Raw genomic sequence first — 27,043 nt, 5'->3', positions numbered from 1 at the left:
TTTTTATGTTTTGTCAAAACCTTGGGTCTATAGATTTTAACTTGTTCTGCTTATGGAAGATGTCAACTGTAAAATCTGATTTAATGAAATTGGTTCTTACCATCAGACCAATTACTTCATTCAGATTTGCTTTTTGGAAAAAGTAACTTTACCCCCCGCCACCACCATTTTATTGTGAACATTTTCATGCATACAGAAAAGATGAATAAATCGTGAAGTGAGCACCCATAATACTTACCACCTAGATCCTACGATGAACATTTTGTCGTATTTGCTTTATGACATGTCTGTTTATATATCCCCCTAATCATTTATTAAGTATCCTTATATATCCCGCTAACCATTTATTGTAGCCCAGGTGGCGCTAGTGGTAAAGAGCCTGTCTGCCAGTGCAGGAGACGTAAGAGACCCTGATTTGATCCTTGGGTTGGGAGGATCTCCTAGAGGAGGAAATGGCAACCTACTCCAGTATTCTTGCCTGGAGAACCCCACGGCCGAGGACCCTGGGGGGCTACAGTTCATGGGGTCGCAAAGAGTCAGACGTGACTGAGTGACATGTGCAGTCACACAGCCATTTATCAGTCCATCTCCTTTTATGATGCATTTCAAAGTGAATTTGGGGACATGGGTGTAATTTACTCCTGATACTTGAGTATGCATGTTGACTCGAATGTTCAGTATTTGTTTAGAGGTTCTTGGAGGTAAAATTAATAAACAGTGAAACGCACAAGACTTGAAGAAGAATGTGTGTCATTAGGTGCATTCTGACGAATGTGTGGATGAAACTCCCCACAAAATGTACATTGCTGTCACCTCAGAAAGTTTCCTCATCCCATTTCCCAATTGGCTCCCACTTTTCTCCCTTGGAGGCAACCACCTTGTTTCACTGTTTATTAGCTTTGCTTCTTCTAGAACTTCAAAGAAGTGGAATCATAATCCGTAGGTACTTTTACATAAGGTTTTTTTCACTCAGGGTAGTGAGATTCATCTCTGTTCTTGCATCTTGTTTTAGTTGCAGTTTCTTCTGACACTTTGTGACCCCATTGAATGTAGCTTGCCAGGCTCCTCTGTCCATGGGATTTTCCAGGCAAGAATACTGGAGTGGGTTCCATCTCCTCCTCCAGGGCATCTTCCCAACGCAGGGATTGAACCCACATCTCCTGTATTGGCAGGCGGTTCTTTACCACTGAACCACCTGGAAAGGCTGTTGTTGCATGCATCAATAGTCTATTCCTTTTTATTGCTGAGAAATATTCTAGCATATATGTATAAACACCACATTTTATTTTCCTGTTAATGGTCACTTGAGCTCTTTCCAGGTTTTGGTGATCAAGCATAAAGCTTCTGTCACTATTCATGTGCAGGTCTCCTTGTAGACATACTCTTTCATTCTTTTTGGTTGAATACCTTGGAGTAGAATTGCTGGGTCATAGAATTGTATATGTTTAGTTGTATAAAACATCAGCAGAGCTTTTCTAAAAGCGATTGAACCATCATACAATAATGTATGGAAGTTCTGATTGGCAACACCAAATGGTGGCAAACTGTGGAGCAGTCTTTTAATTTTAGCATCTGGTGAGTATGCAGTAGTGTCTCATTGTGGTTAAATCTGCATTTCTTTGATGACTAATAATGCTGAGCAGGTTTTCAGGTGCATACTGTCCAGTTGTATGTCTGTGTGTGAAATGCCTTTCTGAGGATTCTGTGCTCTTTTTAAGTGTGCTTTTTAAAAAGTTTTTTTCTTTTGAGTTGTTAAGATTTCTTATATACTCTAGATACTAGCTATTTGTTAGGTATGGTTGCAGATGTTTTCTACCATTTTGTAGCTTGCATAATTATTTTCTTAATGGTGTCTTGATGAGCAGACATTTTTAAGCAGACATAAGTCCTGTGTATCAAAACTTTCTCTGATGATGATTGCTTTCTGTGTCCTCCGTAAGAAACCTTGTTATGCATCCCCCCGCCCAAGCTCACAAAGATAGTCTACATTTTCTTACAGAAGTTTTAAGAAGTTAAAACTTTTAAATCTCTCTGATTCATACTAATGTTTATATATGGTGTGAGTTGGAGATCAAGGTTCATTTCCTACCCTTCAGCGATATTTGGTTGTTCAAGCACCATTTGTTTAAAAAGCCCTCCCCCCTGAATAACCTGAAGGCATGTATATTATTGGGGTTTCATTGAATATATGAATCAATTTGGTAGGAATTAGCTTTTTAATAGTATTGAACTTTCCACTTTGTGAACATGGTGTATGCCATTTTAAAATTTAAACATTGTTAGTATTTATTTCCAGAAACATTATAGAAATTGTTTTGAAATAAATTGCAGAATTCATTGGAAGATTATTAGTGGGGTCAAGACTAAAATAAGCCAATGATTGTACTTTTGTGGTCAGAAGTACAAAGTGAACCTGGTTTCTCTCGTAACTTGACCTGTGATGTGACTTAGGGTGAAGCCGAAATTACAGGGAAGGTTTCCTTGAGCATCTGTGCATCATGCGTTCTCTATCTTCTGAACTACTGTAATTAACACTCAGGTTAACAGCACATTGTCTTTTAGAGTGTGAACTTCCAGGGAATTGTGATTGACTCAAGTTTAGCCTTTAAAGTTTGATGGTGAGTGTGAGGAAAGATTAATAAGTAAGCTGCAGCCTGAAGATAGGCTTTGATGAGAGAGGCAGTGGGAAACTGGTCAGGGCACTGTTGGGGAGAATGAACACTGTGAGGAGGGGTGTTGAGTAAGAATGAGGTGAATTACCTGGAAGAGAGAGAATAGGGTAGGAAGACCATTTTAAACTCGCACTGCTCAAAGTGTGGTCAGCACGTGAGTAGTGTAGGCATCACTTGGGAGTAGGTTAAGAACACAGATTCCAGGGCCCAACCCACACCTACTGAGGCAGGGTCAGTGTTGTCGATTCCCAAGTCATCCCTATGCCCTTGAAAGTCTGAGAAGCACTGCTTTAGGGGAACATGCAGTCTTCCTGGCGTGAGTGGTCAAGGGCCCCAGTGCACGCAGTGGTTGACATGGTATTGACAGGTGTCTGACTTCTTGCATGGTGGCTCTTTCACTTCAGGTTACCAAAATGGATTTACAGAATTGTTTCTGTTTTCCTGATTTGGCAGAAGTGGCAGGGTTGGGGGATAGTCTTTCAAATGGTCTTTTTAGAAATACATTCTTAGAAATGCCACTTTATGAGCTTTAAAAAAAACTTTTAAGAACAGAAAGCATTGATTTAAGTAGCCTCAGCTTACTGTAAAGTCAGTTATTTAGAAGAAATCTAATGGGGACCAGTGATGGAGCGGAGCGTCCTTCTCGCCTGTTCCCAGGGACAGGATTTGGAGGTGAAGCTGAGATTTTGTAAAAGAGTTCAAGTATGGTTGCTGTATAGACTGTAATAGTGTGCTTGTCGGAAGTCTAAAAAGGAAAGAGAAAGGAGAACACCACTTTGGTGATACTGTTTGTACAATGACTAAAGGAGGATAAATCCATGAGTGGCCTGCTACCCTCACACATTAAGCTGTGTTCCCTTAACAACATCTGTCAACAAACAACATTTTCACATAGTTACAGTTATGATGTAGATGCAGCTTTGTAGTCTGTTAAGTCATTTAACATATTTCTCTGCCCCCAACCCCTTCTCTTCCCTCCTCTCCATCTGCTTTTATGCTGTCTTCCTCCTCCTTCCTTTCATCCCATATACCCTTGACCGCTTCCCTAGCTCTGATCTCTGGTTCATCCTGAGCCCTTTACCACATTAATTATTGTTTAACAGTGTAAAGAGACGGTTCACTACACTCCTGAGCATCTGTTTCATTGATGAAATCAGTTTCATTTTCCTGCCTCAGTTCTTCCTGGCTTGGTTGGCCCAAACAAACCTTGCTTACCTTCTCTCCTGTTAACTCATATGAACTAGATCCTCTTTCCCCTAGGATCAGCTCATGCGGCATCTGCTCTGTGAAGCCAGCTTGTGTATCCTGGGGGCCTCAGCTGACTTCTTGGAAGCACCATGGACCTTATACTATGGAACCTGCCTAATGGTTTCATAAATGGAGGCCTGAAGTCACTCTTCTCTCCTTGTTTCACCTCCTTAGTTGCCAGATGCTCAAGAATGATAGTTGCAGAGGACCATGAGCAATGTCATGCCAAGTCTTGTTGACAGAGGAGTCATCAGCGGACAGACAGGTTCTTAGACTGAGGATTGAAAAGAGGTGAGGCTGTACTCCTCTGGAGGGCTTCCCAGGAGGTTCAGTGGTAAAGGAGCTGCCTGCCAATGCAAGGAGACCCAGGTTTGATCCCTCTGTCAGGAAGATCCCCTGGAAGAGGAAATGGCAACCCACCTGTGTTCTTGCCTGGAGAATTCCATGGACAGAGGAGCTTGGTGGGCTACAGTCCATGGGGTTGCAGAGAGTTGGATAAGACTGAGCATGCCTGCATGCATACAACTCTCAGCCCTAGAATTAGAGTCCTTGGGTCACCTCTGCATTTTGATCTCCTCAGCAGTCATTCTGTTCTAGACTGTGACAAACTTTGGACTTTGGGTCAGTTTACTTGAGTTTTTCAGTTGCTAAGAAATTTGGGTGATTATGAAGAAAGTAACATATTTTCAAAGGGAGATCATTTTAAAATTCTGAACCAAATCAAGAAACTTAATCATAAATGTTGCGTAGGTATTGATATGGAAACTTGCAGGGTTAGGGTTGATATAGAAAGTGTTTAAGCTGAGAGTCTTTGTTCAAAGATTGCCTTAGAAGTAGTCTCACCTCATCACGTGCTGGTTCCAAGCTTTTAGTATCTTCGGAGTGTCTGGTGTGTGCTTGGCTAAAGATTACAAGGAATATCCTCCAATAAAAGAGGTCAAGTTCCTGCCCAGCATCAGATGTGAGTTTGAGAAGCAAAGACAGGCTTTCCTCAGTAAAATCAGCCTTTGAATTTCACACCTTTCAGCTTACTGAGCATTCGCCCATGTTGACAGTTTGCTTCTCAGACTTTCTGTCAATACAGATCGAAGGGGTAGAGCACAGTGGGTAAATTTGGAGAGCTGGGATCATTAGAAAAGAGGCTTTGGGGGTAAAATGTTTCTGAACTCAAATGGCCACAGATAAGACTGAATCATGCCTGCCAGTCCACCTAGGACAGTGTCTGTTTGAACTTGCTGCATTGGTAGGGTTATTAATATTTGCCCCCTTTCTCTCTCAGAAGTGCCTTGGTTTGGATGATAAATTATATGGTCACCTACTGAAAGCAAAATACCAATACAATACTTTGTGCCAGACACTGTACCAAACTCTGTATGTAATCCTCAACAAAACACCTGAGAGATAGCTGCTGTTGCCACTTGACAGGTGAAAGATGCTCAGAAAGGTTTAGTAACTTGACTGAGATCACGAAATGGCAGATCTTGTGAGTAAAGCAAGATCTATAAAACTTTTAAAGCCACTTAATTTTTCCTAGCCTACCACACTAAAGGTTTAACAGGTATGTCTTCTGTTAATTGGAGGAACTAGTGAAGGAATTCTACAATGGTAGTGCAAGCCTCTATCTGAAAGAAACAGTGGGATGGAGAATGTCTGGATAAAGGTATAGGTGATGTGTCAGTGGGAGTGCTGGTAGTAAAAGGAGAGGTATGCTGTACTGAGACCGCTAAGCTCCTGGACAGCTTGCAGCCATTTGTTCCTAAGTGACCTTTAATGGTCACTCATTTGAAAAGACCCTGATGCTGGGAAAGATCGAGGGCAGGAGGAAAAGGGGACAACAGAGGATGAGATGGTTGGATGGCATCACCGACTCAATGGACATGAGTTTGAGTAAATTCTGGGAGTTGGTGATGAACAGGGAGGCCTGGCATGCTGCGATTCATGGCGTCGCAAAGAGTTGGACATGACTAAGCAACTGAACTGAACTGACCTTTGATGGACCTGCTGCTCAGGACTGGAGTCTTTCTGCTTGGGTTTGGAAGTTTGTGGTAGTTGTATAGACCACTGCTACTCAGACTTTTATGTGAATTAACATAAACTGGGAATCTTATTAAGATGTAGTTCAATTCCATAAGTCTTAGGTGGGGGCTGAGAGGCTGTATAACAAGATTCTGGTGATACTGATTTTGTTGGTCGGCCACGCTAGACTTTGGGTAGCAAGAGCATAGTTGATGGCTAGATTCTCTCTGCCTGTGGCATGGAGTCCCCATAAACACAAAGGCCCTGATTTTAGCTGGGGATGGGAGAAATGATTGCTTCTAGATGTGGGTGTGCTCACAGTGTGGTGGAAGGGACCATACAGAGAGTTTGTAAGGGGGAATGGGTACTTAAATGTGGATGTTTTTAAAGGAAGCATTGTGTTTTTATAACTATTATATATGGATTATTTTTAAAGTATATCATAAGCTTGGGGGAAGGGTGGACAGAGAAGCTGCTGGGGGAGTGGTCTGGGGTGGGGGCAGCACCAGCATGGGTGGGTTCTTGCTCAGCCTGTGCAGTGGTGAAGAGGTTTTGACAGACACAGGTTTGGAGCAGGCAGAGTATCTACAGCCAGACAGGAATAACGTGGATGGATGACACAGCAGCAAAGCTCTTTTTAAAAAAAAAAAAAAACCCTCCAAGAGGAGGAGTCCCTCCCACAGACTGGCCGTTCTCCCCTTCTCGGCTGTGCCTGAGTGCCTGTGGACAGAAAGGGACACTCTGGAGGCTCTGGCCAGCCGTTCCTGTGGCTAACAGCAGTAGCGCCCACTCTGCCCACCTTGTACCCTGTCCGGGGTGGTCCCAGGTGGGCATGCTTCCTGTGTCTGGTTGCTCGTCGCTGTAGCATGGCAGAGTGAGCAGGGTCCCTGGTCTCAGTGTGAGCAGCCTGCCCGCCATGCGGCTGGCACCCTCACTGTACCCTCCTGTCTAAGGACGAGGCCTTGTAACTGGAGGTCATGTTGGAAGAGACGCATACAGGGGAGTACGTTGGCAGATGGGAAGTGGCAGAGGTCCCAGAGCCTCTGGGCAGAGCTGGACTTGGTGCTGGGGCTGTGACTGGTCATGGGAATAGGGCTGTGGTCCCAAGCACCTCCCCTGCCTGGAGAGAGGGTCTGGGTAGCCAGAGGCCCCAGGGCCCCTCCCGTGGCCCGTGTGCTCTGGAGGAGCAGGGCCAGGGGCTGTGAGCTCCCAAACCTGGGGCTTCTGACAAGGCACGTACTACCTCCGAGATCATTTCTGCTGTTTTGGTCTGATCAGACTCTGTGAGGGGAATGTTTCCTTGTCTGCGCCTGCAGTTGCAGGAGGGGGAGCTGGTCCTGCTATGAGATTGACGCCCACCCTTTTGGAGTGAGGGAACTTGGGAACAGGGAGCATGTATCCTAGTCAGGGGACTTCCCTGGTGGCTCAGATGGTAAAGAATTTGCCCGCAATGCAGGAGACCTGGGTTCAGTCCCTGGGTTGGGAAGATCCCCTGGAGTAGGGCATGGCAACCCACTCCAGAATTCTTGCCTGGAGAGTCCCCATGGGCAGAGGAACCTGGCAGGCTACAGTTCACGGGGTCCCTCAGAGTCAGACACAACTGAGCGACTGAGCACATCCTTGTCAGGACAGATCTTACTCTGGCGTTTGGGTGGCCCAGTGACTCCCCCGCCCTCTGCTGAAACTGACCCCTTTCTTGGTGATCAGCTGCTGCTGACAAGCCTGGAGCACCAGGTGTCGTTCCCCAGGGTCCGAGCGAGCTGTGTTTTCTGAAGCCTGTCCCACCCCTGCCGGTAAACACTGCTGTGTCAGGGTAGGGCTCAGGGGCCACTTGGAGCACACAGATTTTTGCTAGCAGAATTGTGAAGCTTTGCATCGGGCTGCAAAACCAGGGCTTGAGCAAGCAGCTGGAGAGAGTCCAGGACTAGAGTGTTTTTGGGTTTGGGGGCGGAGAGCAGAGGGAGGGGAGGGAGGGGCAGGAGGGCAGAGCTGGCAGCCTGAGCTTCGGCTCCGCTGTCAGCAGAGAGGACTTCAGTCGTGCCTCGGGCCGCTTGGCCACCATTGCTGGAGACCGGAGGGCGCTGCCTCGCAGCCAGACTTACCAGCACCGCACCCGGACTGTTCCCAGCGGCTGTTGTGCCGTCTCTTCCCTGGGAGGCAAGTCCCCTCCCTGCCGTCCCCTGCTCCTCCCAGCTCTCTGAGGGGTGATGCCGCTCTCCATTGCACGGCTCAGCCGGCTGATGTCACTGGCAGCGGGGAGCATCAGCAGCCTGATCACATGCTGGCCCAGTCTGTAATGCAGACGGGATAGGGGTGTGTGTGTGGGGAGGGGGCTGTATGGCAGCCGCTCCTGCTTTAACACCCCCAAAAGTGCAGAGGCAGTGGCTGCAGCATCCGGCCAGCTTGGATGTCTGGTCTTCGAGCCTGAGGAAACTATTCTTAATATTATTTATTGTTGATAATCCGGGGAAACAGCCCTTAACTCTGGGCTTCTGGTGTTTTCCTGTCCAAAGCAGACTTCCAGGACTCAGAAGAAACAGTCACAAGCAGGATGCTTTTCCCCACCTCTGCGCAAGATTCTTCCCGTGGCCTCCCAGATGCAAATGACTTGTGCCTTGGCCTGCAGTCCCTGAGCCTCACAGGCTGGGACCGACCCTGGAGCACCCAGGACTCAGACTCCTCAGCCCAGAGCAGCACACACTCGGGTGAGTGCGGAAGATGAGCTGGCGTGGGGAGGGGGCGCATGGGGTGTGGAGCAAGGATATCCACAGCAACAGTTGTTCTCTTCCCCTTTGCATCCCCCACCACCCACCCCCCATACAACATGGAGCTGTTTTGCAAAAGATGGAAATGCTGGCTGTGAGTGTGGCAGGACAGATGGTGGCTCATAAAGGCAGGCACTGCTTTCCCACTTACCCTGATAAATTCCCTGGAGTTGTTAGTCTGTACCTGAAGTGGCCCTGAGAAGGGTCCCCAAGGTGATAGCCTTATGCAGAAAAGATCCAGCGAACCCCCTAGTGCCCAGGCCTGCCTTGGAGATGATGAAGCAAAACACTTTTAGGCGGGGGAGGGGACTTTAGGGGCTGATGACTGGATGTCCAGATTCTATTTCCCAGTGGCTTTTAAAACTAGGGGGCTCTGTGTAAAGGATGGGTGGTCCCCGAATCATGGCAAGGGAAGAATTTTAGCCATAAGTGAGGCTGGGTAATCCTAGGATATTGGAATTGGCTTCACATAAGGCTGAGAGCATTGATCCTGGAAAAGGGGGTAGGCAGGGTGAGCCGGGTGGAGTAACTCATTTATGGAGGCCTTTTTTCTTTCTTTTTTTTCTTTGTGTTAAGGGTGACCAAGTGGATGAAGGAAGAGCCATTCCCCTTAGGGTCTCTTGTCATACTGGAAGAATTCTATGGGGACAGATTGAAGGGGGCTTCTTGGCAACCCCTCTAACTGTTTCTGCTCAGACCTTCCCCACTGCCCATTATTTCCCTCTCATGGTTCAAGGGGGTGGGTTGGCCAGACGCAAATTCTGGAGCATTCAGGAAGAAATGTGAACTTAAGAAATAACTGTAACTATACATAAAAATCTTAAGTATTTTGCTTTATGTGAGTTACACCTTAATAAGGAGCATCTTGGCAGCAGATACTTTAAATGATGGAAAGCGAGGGTGGGGGCAGCCATTTACCACTGGTGCTGACAATGGGGTTCACGGAGCCTGCTGTCCCCCGCTACCACCTCCGCTCCAGAACCTGGCAGCAAGGTTCCTCTGGCCTCCACCCTGTTTGGCGCAAGTCTTTTTTTAGAATGCTTTGCAGAGCCTAGGACTGTTGTGTCTGTTGGCATTTCAGTGCCCAGTTGTTTTGGTAAATCCCATTTGATTGGGGGGATTGAGGGTAGAGGCTGGGTTTTGTTTGTTTTTTTTTTTTCTTCTTCTCTCAGGTGAGGAAGAGCTTTACCTTAAGTAACTACCTCTGGGTTAAGGTAGACTTTCTTGAAGTACTAGCCTTTAGCTGACTCAGGATTTTCCCTGGGCTGGGAAGTGTGGTGTCACTGCTTGGTGTCCTGTGCCTGGATATCTCGGCTTTAAGGCCGTGGTAGTTTGTTTCACATTGGTACCCTGCAGCCGGCCAGGGGGTGGTGGGCATGTGAATCTGACCTTGTCCCCACCCTCACTGCTGACTGAGCAGAAGACCGAAGAGCCCACTGCACAGGAGGTGATCAGGGCACCGTCCTTCCCTGGTCTCACGTTGGGTGTGGCCCTTCCTTGGCTCTGGCTTCTCTTAGCTACAGGGGCCCTTCTGGAATGCATTATAGCACATAGAAATGCAGGGGAGGCCAACTTGGGGCTTGGAGAGGTTGGCCTGAAAGTCATTCTGAAATCAGGCTGGGGAAAAAAAAAAAGCCTGTGTCCAGCCACAGTTTCCTCGGCTTCCCCAGCAGCCCACCTGCCTGTGCTTGTAGCTCTGTCTCTGAAGTGGAGATGGATTTACTTCCCCACATCCCAAGCCCACTTTAGTTATAAATATTATGTGATTTTCTGCATCAGAGAGATCCTATACTCTGTGGCCCTAGCATCCATGGGGAACTCAGGTTATCCCAGTGGGATTTAAATGGCCCTGGGCAGGGTTAGTGTGGGTATGTCTTCCTTTCCGAGGGCTGAGGACACACCCACCCATCCCTGATCCCCATGTTATCCTTGGACTTGGGAGCTGGGGTGATGGCCATCTCTCTTCTTTCCCTGAGCCCTGGGCCTTCTTGGAAAGCCCACAGGAGGGTACTGCCTCCTGGAGTGGGACGCAGCCCTCCCACCAGCCAGCTGCACCCTTGCCAGCGATGCGGGAACATGCAGCCCACATTCCAGTGCCTACACTGCCTTCCCATCTGAAGAGCAGCCAGCTCGGTTTCTCCAGGGAGGGAGGAGGCATTTCAGCAGCTCTGGACAATCGGGGAGTCGTCCTTGCAGACAGCCTGGTACCTTCTGTTTCTGTGAGGAGCTCATGGTGCAGGCTTCTTCCTTGGGCTCTGCTGGGTGATGTATTACCCCATGTGGCTGTTGGCTCACATCTGACCATTTTCTACAACTCTGAGGTTGAGCAGCATGTAGGGGGCAAGGTTGGAGGTAGCAGGGCTCTTGCCGGAGAAATCTTGGCTAAATTCATTCAACACATACTGAGCACTGGCTGTGTGCCAGGCAGTGTGTTAGGCACTGAAGGTGCACCAGTGATAAAATTGTTTCCCTTAAAAATGCCCTTGACTGTTGAGGAGAAATAAATGGGATATATACTGAACACAACATGGCAGCTGCTCTGCTCAGGGGCTCCATCTTCTCCCCTAAGGAATTTTTTGGCATTGGGGCAACATTTTATTGGATTCTCCCATGGGGACCTGTCTCCAGGGGCTGGAGTCATTCTGCCTTGTGGGTTTCATTGGCCTGGGGGACCTGCAGGAAGACCCTGGCGTGGAATCTGTTTTTGAGCATTGTGCCTACAAGGCCAGCATTGGTTGGGGTGTGGTGCTGTGTGAGGCACCTCCCTTCCAGACTGTGCCTACCCATGAAGCCTCAACTCAGGCTGGGAAGGAAACCTTCCTGTCCATGAGGGCAAGATGAACGTTGGAAGTGACCTCAGTGGCATGTCCTGCTTGCACTGTCTTAAGTCCTGTAATGGAACAGGAGGGCCGTGAAGGCCCTGATCCTTAATGTCCTGGGATTGGGGGGAGAGTGACTAATCACCATTTAGCGACTGTTTCCTATGTGAAGTGTGTCATGTGGCTTTAATGTTTTCATAGTCCTGTAAAATGGGTACTGTTATTGTTCCCATCTCAAATATGAGGAAGTAACGCTCACGGAGCTTGTGGAATGCCAAAAGCGACACAGCTACCGGAATTTGAACCTGGGTCTCTTTGATCCCAAGCCTCTTGTGCTCTCTCTCCTACCTGGCTCCTGTGGGCAGAGCCCAAACCCTTGAGCAGGAACACTCAGAGTGGGTTGTCTCTGTGTACAACTCCAGGGCTGTTTGGCCACGAGGTCTTCTTTGCAGAGGTCCCCAAGGCTAGGGCACGAGGCAGATGGTTCTGACTCCCTCTTCACCCTGTGTCTCAGCCCGTCAGCTGTGCACCTGATGTGTTTGTCTCCCTGCCTTCCCCCAGTGACTCTTTTGCACGCAGCATTACTCAGCAGGAAGTGGGGTGACTGAGAACCTACTTCAGGGGACCTGGAAATAAGGGCTCCTAACCAATGCCTTGTGCAGAAGCACAGTGGGCTGAGCAGATGCTCAGTCTGAGGGTGCCAAAGGACACGTCCTGTTCCCATCCACTCTCCTTAGAAGTCCTTGGGGATTAACCTGTTCACCCTCCTTGGTTTCTGTCCTGGCTGCTCACTAGTGAATAGCATGTTCCCTGTGCTGGAGAACTTGCAGGTTCCCCACTGTCTGCAGGCCGATTGAGCCTGGGGTGAGAGGGAAGTCTTCAGCAATTTGTTCCTGCTGCTGCTCTGCTTCCAGATAACCTTTCTGAGGCAACATTCAAAACAGGGTTGGGTTCTTCCCTGTGGAACATGGCCTTCTGGGCCCAGCCAAGTTTTCCCCACATCTACCTTGGCTGTCCAGTTCTTCACCGCTCTGTTCCCGGTAGGTAGCACAGTGCCTGGTCCTGGTGTTTTAGCACGTATTTATTGAATGAATGATGAGTGCTAAGTTAATTCTGGGTAAGTTTGAACTGCAGAGTTCAGACAAGGTCCCTCTCTCTTCTGCCTCCTACTTGGGTTGATCATCCTGATGGACAGATGGTTCCAAACGATCAGTATCTCTGAGCCCCCACAGCTTTTAGGGCATGATGGTGCCCTTGCAGAAGGTTTCTGTCATGCTCTGGACCGTGAATTCTGCTGTGGAGTCAGGTAGTTTACTGAGGAGTAACTTTCAGTGCAGAGAGAAGGGGGCCTGAGAAGCACTGACAACAGGACACCTCCCTGCAGAGAGGGAACTTGAGGAGCTTGGGTGCAGGGACCAGGTACTGCTGACCTTACCTGGGACTCAAGCAGGTCATTTCTTCAGGTGATGAAACTTGTCCAGTGACTAAGACGGGCAGAAAGGCTGTGTTGGGTACCACCTTGGACCTGTGGGGATCCAGAGTTGGTGGATGGAGTTCAGACTCACAAGAGCACCGGCTGAGCTGGGGTGTGATGTGGAGTTTCAGGGTTGGGGTCACAGGAAAAGAGCATCTGTTAGCTTTCTGTTATGTCTGCAATGCGTGCTGCTCTCCCTGCCTTTGTCCTGTGCATTCAGGTAGATTTTGAGCAGGCAGCCTAGAACCAAGGGTTGGTACAGGGAAGAAGGTTCCAGGTATGTGGCCTTATGTCTCAGACTAGGGATCTTCCCAGGTGGCTCAGTGGTAAAGAATCTTCCTGCCGATGCAGGAGACACGGGTTGCATTCCTGGGTCAGGAAGATTCCCTGGAGGAGGAAATGGCAACCCACTCTAGTATTCTTGCCTGGGAAATCCCATGGACAGAGGAGCCTGGCAGGGTATAGTCCATGGGGCCACAGAGAGTCTAGACAGGACTGAATGACTAAATAACATCATCATCATCTCAGGCTAGAGATAATGGCTCCGGGTCTGGGTGTCTCTCACGACTTCTCCCATTGGACAGGTGGCACGCAGCTGTGATGGGCTCTTCCGAGCTGAGCTCAGGCCCAGTGTCTGACAGTGTGGACCCCTGTTTTCTGGCTGCCACTGCAGTCAGACTCTGATGCCTTTGTGCTCTCAGGGAAGGCTTGCGAAAACTCTAGCCGTGACTCAGCTATAAAACCCACAGGAGCTGGCACAGAAGGGTGAAAGTGGAGAAAGTTAACAATCAGTCTAAAAATACTACTGCTGATTTGGTCTCTTGTACCCTCTGAGGTAGTGCTAATGAGCTGGAACCCTCTGCCAGGTCCTCTCCTCCCTGTGACTTCGCCGAGAGCCGTCCATAGCCGCTGCGGATTCCTGCCAGTGTGCGGGTAGGGTGGGTCCTCGGCTCCAGCAGAGCACACGGTTCTCCTTAGTCACATTTGCAAAATGAGGATCCACCATCCACTTGGCCACCAGGGCCGGGGGCACCTGGTAAACCTCAAGACTTCCGTGTTCCCTGAGTTGTAGAGGTCAGGATAGGAACAGAGCAAAGAGATCAGGGCCTTGGCCTTGGCCAGAGCAAAGAAGTCAGAGTCACTGGAAGGTGACTATAGGACACCCCCTGCTGCTGCTGCTGCTGCGTCACTTCAGTCGTGTCTGACTCTGTGTGACCCCATAGACGGCAGCCCACTAGGCTCTCCCGTCCCTGGGATTCTCCAGGCAAGAACACTGGAGTGGGTTGCCATTTCTTTCTCCAGTGCATGAAAGTGAAAAGTGAAAGTGAAGTTGCTCAGTCGTGTCCGACTCTTAGTAACCCCATGGACCGCAGCCTACCAGGCTCCTCCGTCCGTGGGATTTTCCAGGCAAGAGTACTGGAGTGGGGTGCCATTGCCTTCTCCGAGGACACTCCCTACCCCACCCTTAATCCATCTAGGTTAACGTTCAACATCTGATCTTGATGAAGCACTCTGCCCTGTGATGGGTAGTGGAGGTTGAGATCAGTCATTGGCCTATAGCATAAGGGACCTGTCACTTCCACTGGATTTTAGGTTGTATGGCTTGAAGAGAGTGACTTTCCAGTAGGTACACTTTATTCTTAAAGTTAGGAAGACATGGCGGCTCCTTCTATCTTGATTCCTGGCTGGTGGGAACCAGTGCTGCTCACTGAACATCCTTGTAGAGGGGAGATGTGGTCTCATGGGCTGAGGTGAGGTGCCAGCTCCCTGAGGAGCCCAGTGTCTCTGCTGCTCTCCTACCTTTGATCTGTAGGTGCTCAGAGAACTGTCTGGCCAGGTCCTTCGTGAGATTGGGCTGAAGACACTCAGGCCACCATAGAGCGTCAAATCATGAGTGACAGTTTCTGGAAACTTGGCTCCTTCTGTGGGTGGAAGGAAATATCAAACCCCCTAGAAAATCCTTGCCTCTTGATAATAGGGTTTCTTGTCTTCCTCGTATCTTCTAGTCAAACTCCTCTATTCTTGGCCCCTTCCAGTTTAGTATTTGCAGGAAACTGATGTGTGGAGGTGCTGACAGAACTAGATGTGTTAACTCTGGTACATGCTGATCTTACATGTTTGTCTGATGGCACTGCCCCCTCCCGTTTGCCTGTGTGGCTGGTATAATGTTCCATGGGGGCTCTTCCGTGCTTCTTGTTTCTCGGTGTAGAAGTGTTTTTTCAGTGGCTGTGAGGATCCCGGGGAGAGTGACCCTCTTCAGCCTGTATCTGTATGTGTTTAATTCTCTTTGGAGAAAGTATTTGAAACTAGTGGAAGGAATATTGTCACAAATTTGATATGTAACTGTTCTTCTCTCAACCTCTGTTTTGGTGACGGGCAGGGTCAGGATGAAGTAAGTAAGGTTTTTTCCTCTAATTCCAAATTGTATCTAAGGCAGCACTGTGTCCTTAAATTGAGTAACCTTTATAGGAAAGGGCATAGCTTCAGTGAGCACACTGCTCTTGGGGATACAGTACTGCTTTTCTTGCAGTGCTGCTCAGCAAGCATTGATCACCTGCTTTCTGCCAGCTGTTGACTAGTTACTAATGGAATGAGTGGTAAAGATGGTCCTTTGGTGTGCTTCGTAGAAAAGGCAGAACTCTGTACCCATGTGTGCCTGCAAATATCTATACAAGTGTTTTTGACGCTTTAAAAAGCTAGTTTATTTTTTTCCCATTTATTTTTATTAGTTGGAGGTAAAAAGCTAGTTTAAAAGAAGATTTCTCTTATAGGCAGAGGCTCTAAAGGTACTCTGTTGCCATTTTTCCCCTTGGGATTCTAGTCCCAGTTAGTTGTGCTTGATTTCCCTTTTCTGGTCAGATCAGTTGCCTTGAAAAAGATGAAGAAGGTCAAATGAGAATTGATTAGTTTTCCTTCCTGTCATTAAAAATTTTTTTCTGTTTGGAAATTTCAAATTTACAGAAAGTCACAAGTATAAAAATTATACAAAATTCTTTTATTCAGATTCTCCTGTTGACATTTACCTCATTTGCTTTATCATTTGCAATTCTCTCTCTTTATGTATCTCTTTATATAATTTCTTTCTGTACCATAAGGACTAGAGATGTTCTAAAATACACTGACATACAACAAAAGCTATGAACATCAGTCAACTTAAAATTGGTAAGCGTACTCTCATTAAATTCATGCTCTCATTGTTCACATTCCAGTTTTCCCAGTGACCCAGTAGTGTCCACACAGCATTTTTCTCTTCCTTGTCTCTTAGCAGTTGTCTGCCTGAAGCATTAGGCCCAGGCTCTCTTTGTATTTGCTCCATTTGAGGGTGTGAGCTTACAGAGTTCTTGTCTTGAATGTTTTTCACAATGTTCAGCTTGTTCCTGGTTGTCACATTTCCTGAAACTATTATCACAATCCACGCCAGTCTTTTTAAAATTCTTTATTTGTTCCTGGTTAGGCCTCTCTCCCTCTTTCATCTCCCCCATAGTGTGGGTGGCAGGCTAAGGGGATGTCTCAGAGATCAAGCTCCCTGGGTCATGTCATATGTAGCCATCTTGGTTTCTTTTTTCCTCCTGGATGTCAGTTGCCGTTGTGCTGTAAAAGCTGTATTTGAATAATACAGTTTTTTTAAGTCAAGCAAAGAATTACTTAGGAAAGGTTTAGGGGTGTGGTAAAGGGGAACTGATTAGAAGCTTGAAGTAGCAAGCCTCGGGTTTTTCTAGATTAGCGCTTCTCAGACTTTAATGTGTACACAAATCTCCTGGGGATCTTGTTAAAATGCAGGTTCTGATTCCGTAGGTCTGGAGTGGGGCCCAGGATACATTTTTAATGAGTTCTTACAGCAACAAGGTCCTAGAGAAGTTTTAAGACTTGGATGATTTAGATCCCAAGGTACTGACCTCTGGAATCCAGAGATAGCTTATCTGTAGTTGATGATCTTAAAGGAAGTTGAACAGAAGAGAAGTGTCAAGACCAGAAGATGTAAAGTCCTGAGTATTTAAAAAAAAAAAAAAAAAGTAGTGAATGGTGTGTTGCAGAGGATAAAGCAAAGAATCAGAAAGGATTGGGTCCCACTCTGTCACTCACTACCTGACAAACTCACTATAAACACTTGGCCTAAAAAAAAAAAAACACACACACTTGGCCTTTGAGCCTTGGTTTCCTTTTGTTAAGATGGGGCAATAATACCCCGTTCTTAGGATTCAGCTTAAGAGTATTTATCTAAAGTGGTCCTGACTCAGTATCTGGAATATCCTAGATGTACAGAGAGTGGAAGCTGCTGTGAGTGAGTGGTTGGAGCTTCCTTGAACCTGGTCCAGATTGTCGAACAGATGATTTGACCATGAACTCTGAGCCCTTAAGGAAGTGGAGTTCATCAGTAGCCATCATCGGTTGTCATCGCATTTTCTTCTTAGACAGGCTTATTATCCAATTGGAGTGTTACAGACATGATCTCTAGCTTCGACACAGCAATTTGACAAAGCCTCAAGATATCTTTGTGAGCATGTCAAAGAAATTTGTAAGCTAGTTGAGGTGGATGGGTTTGTGACTGTTAGATGCATCAATATAGTCGTGAACACAGATTAACATGAATGAGAAATGTGGTTTACACTGGCACGCACATTGCTTTCAAATACACCTTTTTAAAATGTTGGCTGAAGACAGTCACTGTAGTCCATATTTGTCATCCTTGGTGCCTCCAGACACAAGTCATTTGGGCCTGACATCTCCTTAAGCATTTGTCTGCATCCTGCTTCATGCCGTTTCTCCCTCGACAACTCTTGGAGCGCTCTGTGGTGCCACCCTTTTCTGGGATCAACAAACTGCCCTTTATCTTGTTTGTCCCTGGGGGATGGATGGATGGTTGTTCCCTTCAGGATGCTGTTTTCTTGGGTGGAGACTTCTCCCCCAAGCCTCGTCTCCCTCACAGACATTCTTTCCATTATTCTTACTATTCCCCAGTCCTTTACCTTCTCTGAGGAGCTCAGTGTCCATGTTACGTTTTAACCCCAGGCCTGCTTGTCACTGTGGGTCCGTTTAAGGACGCCGTCCAGCAGTGTAGCCTCCACACACCCCTCTCAGCCACCTGTGATCACACAGGCTGACGGCACCATCCTCAGGACCCAGTCTTCTCGGTCCCCTTCCCCTGTCTCTCCCATCTGCCCCTCACTCCCCTGGTAGCTGACAGCACGTGGCCACTGCTGGTTCTCTGTTTGCCTCTAGTGTCGTTCACCTGTGACACATGACTGTGTCTTCCATCCTCTCTGTGGCTGGTCCATCAGCCCATCGATGGACATGTTTCCTCCTCTGCATTCTCTTTGGGAAGACCCCACAGCCCGTGTCTAAGCAGGTTCCTGACACTGCCTGTGCAAGCCACCCATGTCTGACTTGACCTTCAGCCTCAGCCGGGTGCTGGCTGCCCGCCCCGTGTTCCCAAGGCCCCTGGTCAGCCCCCAGGCTGTCCCCATAGGCGCTGCCACGTGTCTCCACCCTCCCTCAGGATAAAGTCTAAATGCCATAACCTGGCTTTCAAAACTCTCTAAGATTTGATTGTTACCTCTTCATTCACCACCATAAACTTGTTTCCGTAAAATGTGAAGAAAGATGAGGCCCTTCAGGGCAGTGGTACCACTTTTTAAGACCAGTACAGGTGATCTGTATTGTCAGAGAACTGTCTGTTTTCACAGTGCTTTTTGTTTGTTTGGTTTTTTCCACATCTTGCAGCTCCCAGGAAGAGCCTGGACTAAATCTTCGCATTGCCCACCCTCCTACCCCCTCAGCATGAATTCCAGGGGCCTGGACTGTGTGTGTCATTGAGACAGGGCTTTGTCAGGCGTATTTGAGAAACTTGACAGATAATTTCTGATGGGTGTCGGAATTCAAGCGTGAGAGACACTTGGTTTCAGTATGCAGTTAAGTGCTTGTGCTCAGGAAACTAGTTAAAAGAATGTTTCCTTAAAAGATGAAGTCTTTAAGTGATAAACTCCCCAATACACACACATACGAGACTGGCCTCCAGCCCTCTTGAGTGTTGGCCAGCAAGTGGAGGCCCTGATTCTCCCCCGTGCGGGCGGGAAGGTAGACTGGTATGTCTGCTTTGGAGGACGGTAGGATGGTTTCGTTAAACGTTAAGGATAAATGCAATAAAATAAAGAAATGCATCCAAGACCGTTCCCTGCATTTAAAAAAAAAAAAAAAAAAGGATACACTGCCTTCTCTTGATTCTCTCTGTGGATCAAGTTAAAGATACCCTATCTCTCTTGATCTGAGAGGGACGCGTGGTTGGCTGAGAGGGGAGCAGGCCGACCTGATCCTGTACAAATGCTCTGTGGTGAATGGTGTACCCTGGAACCATGCTTTCACTTTGATTTCATGCTTGGAGAGGTTTATTCGTGCCTCCCAAGACCCACCACAGCCCCAGCCAGACACTCAGACTGACTTGTATCCCTCGAGGAAACCAGCTTAGGTGACCTGTGTCTCACTCAATCACTAGTGACTAATTGTGAGGTGGAGCCACTCACAGCCACCGTATATTGAACAGTTTCACACGTAAACACATTATTTTGGTTTCACTTCATAGCCTTTTTGAGGGGAGTGTTTTCCCCTTTCTGCAGATGAAAATGAAAAAATCAGAGTAAGGAGGCTTCTTTCTAACCTCAGTGCCACCATACCTCTATGGCCAAAGCCTTCTCCCACCCCCCCCACCCACCCCCTTTTAGTGGATAAAAGGGTGTTTTGCTTTGCTCTGGATTCCTTTTTCCCCAGGGCCAAGTGTGGGAAAATGCTGCTGTCTTCTGCTGTCCACTTACCTCTCTTATCTCTCCTGGCCTCGGATTCACTCTTTTTTTTTATATTTAATATTTAAATATTTATTGTGTGCTGGGCTCTGCTGTGCTGAGCACTTTCCATCTGCTATCTTAATTACTGACCCCTCCTGACCATGTTACGGAGCAGTTGGTATTCCACCCAAGATTCCATGAGAAAAGGGAGACTCAGAGCTTCCCAGAGCAGGCAACTGTATGAAGGTGGTATCAGGCTCAGCCAGGATTTCTGTCAGCCAGAGCAGCTTAACCACAGCGTCACTGCTTCTGTCCTAAATGTTTGAAGTCCAGGGTTGTCTAGGAGAGATTCTGCATGGGCTGGAATTCTGCATACAGGAGCCTCTCAAATGAGATGGATGCTCATGCTCTGCCGAACTTCTGTGGCATAGCATGAAATTCTGTGTTTTAGCTACATAGTGTTAGAAAGAAGGGAAGGGGGGCCATTGTTCTGATAGACACGTTGGCAGGCAGCAGGGAAGGAGTATGGTTTGGGCTTCGTAACTGTGCTGATGGTGTCTCCTGTGATGACATGGGCATGTGTATCCAGACATTGGTAGTGGCTTTCACGAGGGCCCCCCAGTGGCACAGAGTGTCCCAAATGCTACTGACCCAGGGACTTGGGTCTTCAGAAAGCCATCCTATTCCTGCCTCTCATTAGATACCCTGGGTGTACATCTGCTCATTGTGCTCATCTCTGTGGTCCTCTCAGGCTTTTGGTGGTCCTGCCTCAGTGTGTCTTGCTCTCGGTGTTAAAGGGAAAGCTCTTGTCTGGGAAGAAGACTAAGAGGTCATGAGATTTTTTCCCCCCCCTCTTCCTAGTACTGAGCATGCTCCATAACCCACTGGGCAATGTTTTGGGAAAGCCCCCCTTGAGCTTCCTGCCTCTGGACCCGCTTGGATCTGACTTGGTGGACAAATTTCCAGCACCCTCCATTAGAGGACCACGCCTGGACACCCGGCCCATCCTGGACTCTCGCTCTAGCAGCCCTTCTGACTCAGACACCAGTGGCTTCAGCTCGGGATCAGATCATCTCTCAGATTTGATTGTATGTAGCTTACTGGGGGGTTGGTGGGGAGGGCAGGTGAGCTTGAGCATGTGGGGTGCGGCTGCAAGGTGGGGTGATGGGAGACACTAGGACTTCTGAACCTCGGCAGAACAAAGGGTGCCCTGTGTCCCCACTCCTCCCAGTGAGCAGCACACTCGGAACCTGAGCTGAGGCTTCTTCACCAGTTACTGCATGAGTTGTTAGGAAACAGTTTTGAGAGTAAATAGGAGAGTCCTGGCAGGATTCTGAAGTGTAATTTGTTCCCTAACAAGTTAAACGGTGACCACAAACAGGTCCCTTTGATTCTCTGGCTGCAGTTTATTCCGCGGTAAAGATTGGGCTTCCCTTGTGACTCGGCTGGTAAAGAATCCACCTGCAATGTGGGAGACCTGGGTTCGATCCCTGGATTGGGAAGATCCCTTAGAGAAGGGAAAGGCTACACACTCCAGTATTCAGGCCTGGACAATTCCATGGACTGTATAGTCCATGGGGTCACAAAGAGTCGGACATGACTGAGTGACTTTCACTTCACTTCACAAAGTGGAATTAGATGAGATGCTCCTAATTCTGTTCGTTGCTTTAGATGGGGCTCAGTCTTAGGAATCTGCCTGGTAACCAGCTTTAATATTGATACTTTGAGATTTTTGTTTAAAGAATTTTCTCAGATCCCTGCCCCAAAGGTTGATTGATGAAGGGATATGGACAGACAACTCACAGAAGAGGAAATAGAGGCAGTATTTCAACTTACAAGAGATACTTTATTGAGTAATTATTTCAGTTTATTTCTTGATAATGTGGTATATTTTTACCCACTTAAATTAGTAGAATTTAAAGCCTTGACACAAATGTGTAACGAAACTTGTGTTCTCACACACTTTTGACAGAACACAGAACCCTCGTAAAAAGCATTTTGACATCTTATGTCCAGGACTGTGACCAGAGAAGACACAAAATAAGAAGAAGCTACACCTTAAAGTTTTTATTTATAATCCTGAAAACTTGGAAAGTATCTAAATGTTTAGCAGTAGATGGAATAGGTCAGTGAACTGTAACTTGTTCCCTAAAAAGAATATCATAAATTAACTGAAAATGGTTATGAAGATTGGCAATATGAAGGAAAAAACTGAATTGGGGAGAAAAAAAATTATTTAAATTATGATATAAGAGCAGCTCTTAAAAATGCATAGGAAGAAAGACTAAAAGAAAATGTATCAAATACAAAATGGTATTTTTCATAATTTCTATAGTGTAATTATTACTTTTATAACACCTGTCATTTAAAAACCTCTGTCTTCCTTTTTCCTTCCCTAGTCAAGCCTGCGAATTTCCCCTCCCCTGCCCTTCCTGTCTCTGACAGGGGGCGGCCCCAGAGACCCTTTAAAGATGGGGGTTGGGTCCCGGATGGACCAAGAGCAAGCTGCTCTGGCTGCAGTCACTCCCTCCCCAACCAGTGCATCAAAGAGATGGCCAGGAGCTTCTGTGTGGCCGTCCTGGGACCTCCTCGAAGCTCCCAAAGACCCTTTCAGCATAGAGAGAGAGGCCAGGCTACACAGGCAAGCTGCAGGTAAGTGTGGGCGTGCACCTATGGTGGGGCCCGAGCCCTTGTTTTCGGGGCAGGCAAATGAACTGTCCAGAAGAGGACTTGATTGCATGGTGAAGTCTCTGCATCTGCACAGAATGATCTGTTCTGAGGAGTAAATGCTAATGGGGACAAACTCGGGAACGTCTTTGAGTCGGAGCAGAGAGGGAACGAGATGACCGAGAACCACGAGGTCATGCCTCTTAGCGTTTGGATCCATCTGTGACTTGTTCTCTTCCATGGAGATCATGCACTACTGTTGCTTTTAAGTTTTTGCCTGGGTGGATGCCGGATGCCTTAAGAGAAACCCTGGCAGTGGTGCCTAGAATTTTGTCTGCCTCCCCCCCACCCCTCCCCATTCAGAGACATGTCAGGCACAACCCACACTGGAGCCTCCTTCCCCAAGACTTTCTGATTGGTATCCAAGGGATGTGTGGGTTGTCCGTTTGTCCACCTCCAAGGTAACGGATGTCTGTTGCCATTGCTTCCCTATGAAGTAACTTTACCATGCTTTTGGGTGAGGCCATTTTATCGACTTCTGTTTTTGTTCACAAAATATTGCTGATGGTGCCTAAATTTCCTGCTGTAGCAACACATTGGACCTGTGCCTTTCAGAGAGTGGCCTTCTGTGTCATTGTCCTGAATGAAAATGATGGTTCATTTCACTGGCTGTGCAGTCCAGTTGTGGAGGAGGAGAGTAACACAGGCAAGGACTAGTTGGTACCCACTGAGGTCAGTCTCTGATCTGCAGGGGCACAGACTGAGTGGGGACAGGCTTGAATACTGGTACGATAGAAGGCTGGACTGGTCAGTCACCAAGAACAGCAGGGACTCGAGAAAGTTTAGGGCAGGCCAAACAAAAGATAGTTTCAACTCTATACAGCGACAAGGGTTTCTTAAGGGTTTCTTAACTGAGTCAGAGAAGCTTTATAAGAGGTGTGGACAGAGTTCTGTTTGGTGTAAACAGGAAGCTGAGAGATTGGGAGAAAATCTCTTATCTTACAGTGCTGGCATCAAGAAGGCCCAGTGTCTCCTTCAGCACCGTAAGGATAGGTCTAGAGATGATGCGGAATGGTTCTGACTTGAAGCAGTTGTGACCACATACTTGTCTTGCTGGTGGTGGTTCTTACTGTCAGTGTCCTGACTTGTGTGAGTGGTGAGCTCACGGAGCAGACAGGAGAACAGAATGACGTTCCTTATTGGAACATTTGCAGAGAAGGTCCATTTGGACCAGGAAGCACTTAGGATGTTGTATGAAAAATGGTCCAGTTTGCTTTCAAGTAGAGGTGTGCCTTGTTTTATTGAACTTTACTTTATTGCACTTTACAAATACTGAGTTAAAAAAAAAATTTTTTTTGGAGTACAGTTGATTAACACTGCTGTGTTAGTTTCAAGTGTATGCAAAGTGATTCAGTTATAGGGGTGTATGTATCTATTCTTTTTCAAGTTCTTTTCCCATTTAGGTTATTACAGAATATTGAGCAGAGTTCCCTGTGCTATACCGTAGGTCCTTACTGGTTATTTATTTTAAATAGAGCAGTGTGTACATGTCAATCCCAAACTTCGAATCTATCGAGATTGCTTTTTTTTTCCCTAACAAGTTGAAGGTTTATAGTGACCTGTGTTGTCAGATGATGATTAGCATTTTTTAGCCAATAAAGTATTGTTTTTTTAAAACATAATGTGGTCACACACTTAATAGATGATAATATAGTATAAATACAACTTTTATATTCACTGGGAAACCAGAAAATTTGTATGATCAGCTTTATTACAATGTTCATTTTATTGTGGTGATTTGGCACAGAACCCTGAAATGCCTCTGAGGTATGCCTATAATTCTAAATTCAGATTAATTGGTATTGTAAGCAGTGACTAGATGGAACGGTCTTCTGGTGAGTGTATCAGTTTTATGTTTGAAAATTGCTCAGGTTGAGATCGTTTTCACCTGCACGTATGGTTTGCCGTTCGTCCCAGTTTTAGTGGAGAAACAGAACTGGTGAATCAGGGTTACCATCCTGGGCTGGCAGGTTTGGAGAGGTGTCCGGTGTCTTTCCTTTCAGAGTAGTCATGGACGTTCGCCCAGCAGCCAGGGTAGGGATGGTGGCCTGTCTCTCCTTCACAAGCAAGTTCACCACGGAGAAGGGCAGTGCCTCTGTGGCTTCTCTGACTCCTGTTTCTCTTTGTCTTCTGCCAAAGCTGTGAATGAAGCCACCTGCACGTGGAGCGGCCAGCTCCCTCCCCGGAACTACAAGAACCCCATCTACTCTTGCAAGGTGTTCCTAGGAGGCGTCCCTTGGGACATTACGGAAGGTGAGCTCTGAGTCCTTCTGCTTCAGGTGTTGAAGGTGGCCCTGTGTTTCCAGAGCATGAAACTTGGCCTTGAGGCCAGACCAGGAGCTGAACCTCTGCCCAGGCCCAGGGTGTGACAGGAACAGCTGTGAGGGGAAAGGTGCCTTTTTAGACCCTGCAGTGCTGCTGGGTCTGGTGCCCACATGTGTCGCTGGAGACCTGGGCCAGTTGAGAGTTGTTTGTCCAGGAGGACAAGCGACACTGGTGGCCCTGTGCTCGTGCCCTCCTGGGGAGAAAGCTGCCTCAGCGTCTGCCATGCTTTTCCGTCTCTCTGCAGCTGGATTGGTTAACACCTTCCGTGTGTTCGGCTCGTTGAGTGTGGAGTGGCCTGGTAAGGATGGCAAGCACCCCCGGTGTCCTCCCAAAGGTAATATGCCGAAAGGTAATGCAGACATGGTAGGAGCTTTTTCTCCCTCCCCAGTACCTGATCGCACTGGGGGACGCTGGGATGGCACATGCATGCTGGTAATGTGGTTCGGGTGTTCCAGAGCACAGAGCTCTTGGCACTTCTCCTCACCCAGCACGCCCCTGTGTTCCTTCTGAGCTAATGTTCCACCTGTCCATCCAGACTCACACTGCAGTGGGGGCTGCCTGGAAAAGCCCGTGCACACCTCCCTCCAACCTGAACCCCAGCAGTTCCTATTCTCTCAAAGCGAGGTGTTTGAGAAGCTTTCCTGTACTTGCCTTTCCTGCCCAGTGACGCTGTCGCCTGACCTGATTCTGAGATCCCTCTGGAGTTAGCAGGAATGAGGACCAAGTGTCCGAGTCCTCACTGGTTTGAAATGAGATTCCCTCCCTGTAGAAAGGAGCAGGTGCTATTTTCATGCTGCCCCATCTTCACTGATGTACTGAACCAGTGATCGAACTAGGCTTTTAAAGAAGTACCTTCGCCCCCTCGCCACAGACCCGGTGTTGCTCCTTCCCCCAGGAAAGCCAGGCTTGCTGATGTGAGCATGCTTTGTGCTGTGATGTGAAGAGCTGTGTGGTGACGATGGGACCCTCTGTCCTGCCGCACCCTCCCTTCCCTTACTAGATGGGAAATGGTGAGCATCCCTCCCCCCATTGGAAGTAGGACACAAATGTGTCTTAACCCATATGCCATCTTTCTTGGGGGGAAAAAAAACCAGCAACAACACTCTGCCGTAAATGCCCAGCTGAGGAGTAGCCCCCCCAAGGGATGTTAATGCAGTTTCTCCTTCCCTGGTAACAGGGTATGTGTATCTGGTCTTCGAACTGGAGAAGTCTGTCCGGGCCTTGCTTCAGGCTTGCTCTCATGACCCGCTGAGCCCGGATGGCCTGAGCGAGTACTACTTCAAGATGTCCAGCCGGAGGATGCGCTGCAAGGAGGTGAGCTGGTGCAGAGCCCTTGCTGGATCAGGGGCCTGGCTGTGAGGAGGCAGGCTTCATGGGGAGGTGGGTACGCAGGTGCAGACGCGAATTCCTACTGAGGGGAGAGGGCTGCTCTTCTTGCCCTGTGGTGAGTGCAGCAAACACTCTCTGAGGTATTAAAGCCGCCGCTGCCACCTCTGGGCATTAACGGTCTGTGTGTGCTCCTGCTCATGGAAATCAGACTGTGTCCCAGCTCTCACTCTCCTTCCTACTCTAACCAACACTTCCTTCCCAAACCTCTTCTCTTAGAAATGAGATGGGCTCTGCTTGGTCTTAACATCTACAGGTGTTTCTTCTAGTCCTGCCCTCACGCTGTGCCTGCTGACCTCCCAACCTGTGGTGGGTAAAGCCCTCTGTAGCCGCCGCCCCGCCCCGCGTGGTGACTTCTGCACTGCCATTCAGGGCTTCCTTAGTACGTGGCTCTCTCCACCTGATTCTCTCTCCCTTCGCATCTCTGCTGTGTCAGCCTTGTATGCGATTAGCATCATGAGTCTCAAGCGAGGAGTCATCCTACCTGGGGCCTCACTGCATGTTCTTGGACCCTGCCTCAGGATTTCTAAGTCAGTTTGGTTGGAGCTTGAGCATCTCCACCTTAACCAAGTTCCCCAGGTGGTGCTAGTGGGTGGTGGTTGAGAATCACTTGTCAAAGAAAGTTCTGAACTCAGGAATCAGTGTTACTTTTAAAAATTTGATTCTAGAGTGTATTTTGTGATATTGGACTAGATAGTCAATATCGCTCAAACCTCATTCCCTCATTTATAAAATGGGAAATTGAAATGCCTGTATTAGTAAAAAGATCTGCAGTTGCCAGGACTTACAGGGTTGAGGATGAACATGCAAAGCATATAGAAGATTTTGAGGATGG

General features: G+C 47.7%; 1 protein-coding gene across 18 annotated transcripts in view; it reads left to right on the top strand.

Moving 5' to 3' along the window:
- The window catches only part of CPEB1 (cytoplasmic polyadenylation element binding protein 1), a 109,784-nt gene that overhangs the window by 75,639 nt on the left and 7,102 nt on the right, over positions 1–27,043 (top strand). For 8 of the 18 annotated variants that reach the window (XM_061158795.1, XM_061158805.1, XM_061158812.1 and 5 more), the window contains 6 exons: positions 8,450–8,641; positions 20,632–20,858; positions 22,170–22,422; positions 24,637–24,750; positions 25,067–25,156; positions 26,000–26,136. In XM_061158795.1, the coding sequence (XP_061014778.1) occupies positions 8,450–8,641; positions 20,632–20,858; positions 22,170–22,422; positions 24,637–24,750; positions 25,067–25,156; positions 26,000–26,136 (1,013 nt within the window). Of the gene's footprint in view, positions 1–4,187; positions 4,212–7,963; positions 8,094–8,449; positions 8,642–20,631; positions 20,859–22,169; positions 22,423–24,636; positions 24,751–25,066; positions 25,157–25,999; positions 26,137–27,043 lie in introns of those variants that run through there. The other 10 variants (XM_061158804.1, XM_061158796.1, XM_061158802.1 and 7 more) reach the window with 6 other exon arrangements.

This window comes from Dama dama, chromosome 13 (genome assembly GCF_033118175.1).
Source record: "Dama dama isolate Ldn47 chromosome 13, ASM3311817v1, whole genome shotgun sequence".
Lineage (NCBI taxonomy): Eukaryota > Metazoa > Chordata > Mammalia > Artiodactyla > Cervidae > Dama > Dama dama.
The sequence above is the reverse complement of the archived record's forward strand: the minus strand, read 5'-3'. Positions and strand labels throughout refer to the sequence as shown.